An 856-nucleotide genomic window follows, 5' to 3' on the forward strand; every position below is an offset into this window, starting at 1 on the left:
CCCACCTCCACCTCTGTCTGCCACTGGCCCAAGCCTGTCTCCACGCGGGCTAAGGTTCCCCTAGGCTGGATGTCACTGCCAGCGCCCAGCCATGCTGTGAGGCTTCCTTGTTATCCCAGCCTACAGATGCAGGAACTGACGCAGGGATCCCCTGACCACGGCCAGGGTCCAGGCAGCACGCAGGCTCCGTGGCCCTTCTTGTGGTCTTGCAGGTGGGACCAGAACTGGAACCAGGACCAGGCTGGTGGCCTTCAGAGTGTGGCCATGGGAGTCATGCCAGAGAGAGGACAGTGAGCCTGGGAGGACATTCTCGCTCCCCGTCACCCTTACACTGTTCCCCTACTCACTGCTCCCTCCATGCCCCCTTCACCCCCACGGCCACAGTGAGGAACGAACCCCGGGCTGCCAGCCCCTTACCGGGCCCGGACCCCGAAGGTGGTGTTGGGAGGGAGGGCGGGCGGCTCCTTCCTCGGGCGCCGGTCATCCTGGTCACCGATGCGGATGTCGTTGAGCCGGCGGTATAGGAGGTTCTCGCGGGCGGTCACCAGGCCGGCTCTCACAGCCCCACAGTTCATGGCGATGTAATTCCGGGTCAGCTCGTGGGGGCAGGTGGGCTGCTGCTTAAACACGTTCCAGTGTCCGATGGCTGAGGGTGGCAGGGACAGAGCAGGTGCAGCGGTCAGCCTGGGAAGACAGCACCCATGGCCTCCAGCTGGAAGACCCTGGGGCCCTTCACCTCTCGCGAACCTGAACCTGCAGGGACAGGCTGCCTGGTCCCTGGTCTCCGACTTTCTCCTGTTTTTTTTTTTTTTTTTTTTTTTTGGGGTTTTTTTCTTATGGGGGGGGGGCCCCCCCC

General features: G+C 63.0%; 1 protein-coding gene across 1 annotated transcript in view; it reads right to left on the reverse strand.

The window, feature by feature from the left end:
* Nucleotides 1–856, reverse strand: part of CFAP77 (cilia and flagella associated protein 77) — a 158,999-nt gene that overhangs the window by 77,219 nt on the left and 80,924 nt on the right. The window contains 1 exon segment of the mRNA XM_006164320.1: nucleotides 418–646. Coding sequence (XP_006164382.1) covers nucleotides 418–646 — 229 coding nt within the window.

Source organism: Tupaia chinensis, unplaced genomic scaffold (assembly GCF_000334495.1).
Source record: "Tupaia chinensis unplaced genomic scaffold, TupChi_1.0 Scaffold143602_1, whole genome shotgun sequence".
In the NCBI taxonomy this organism is placed as follows: Eukaryota; Metazoa; Chordata; class Mammalia; order Scandentia; family Tupaiidae; genus Tupaia; species Tupaia belangeri.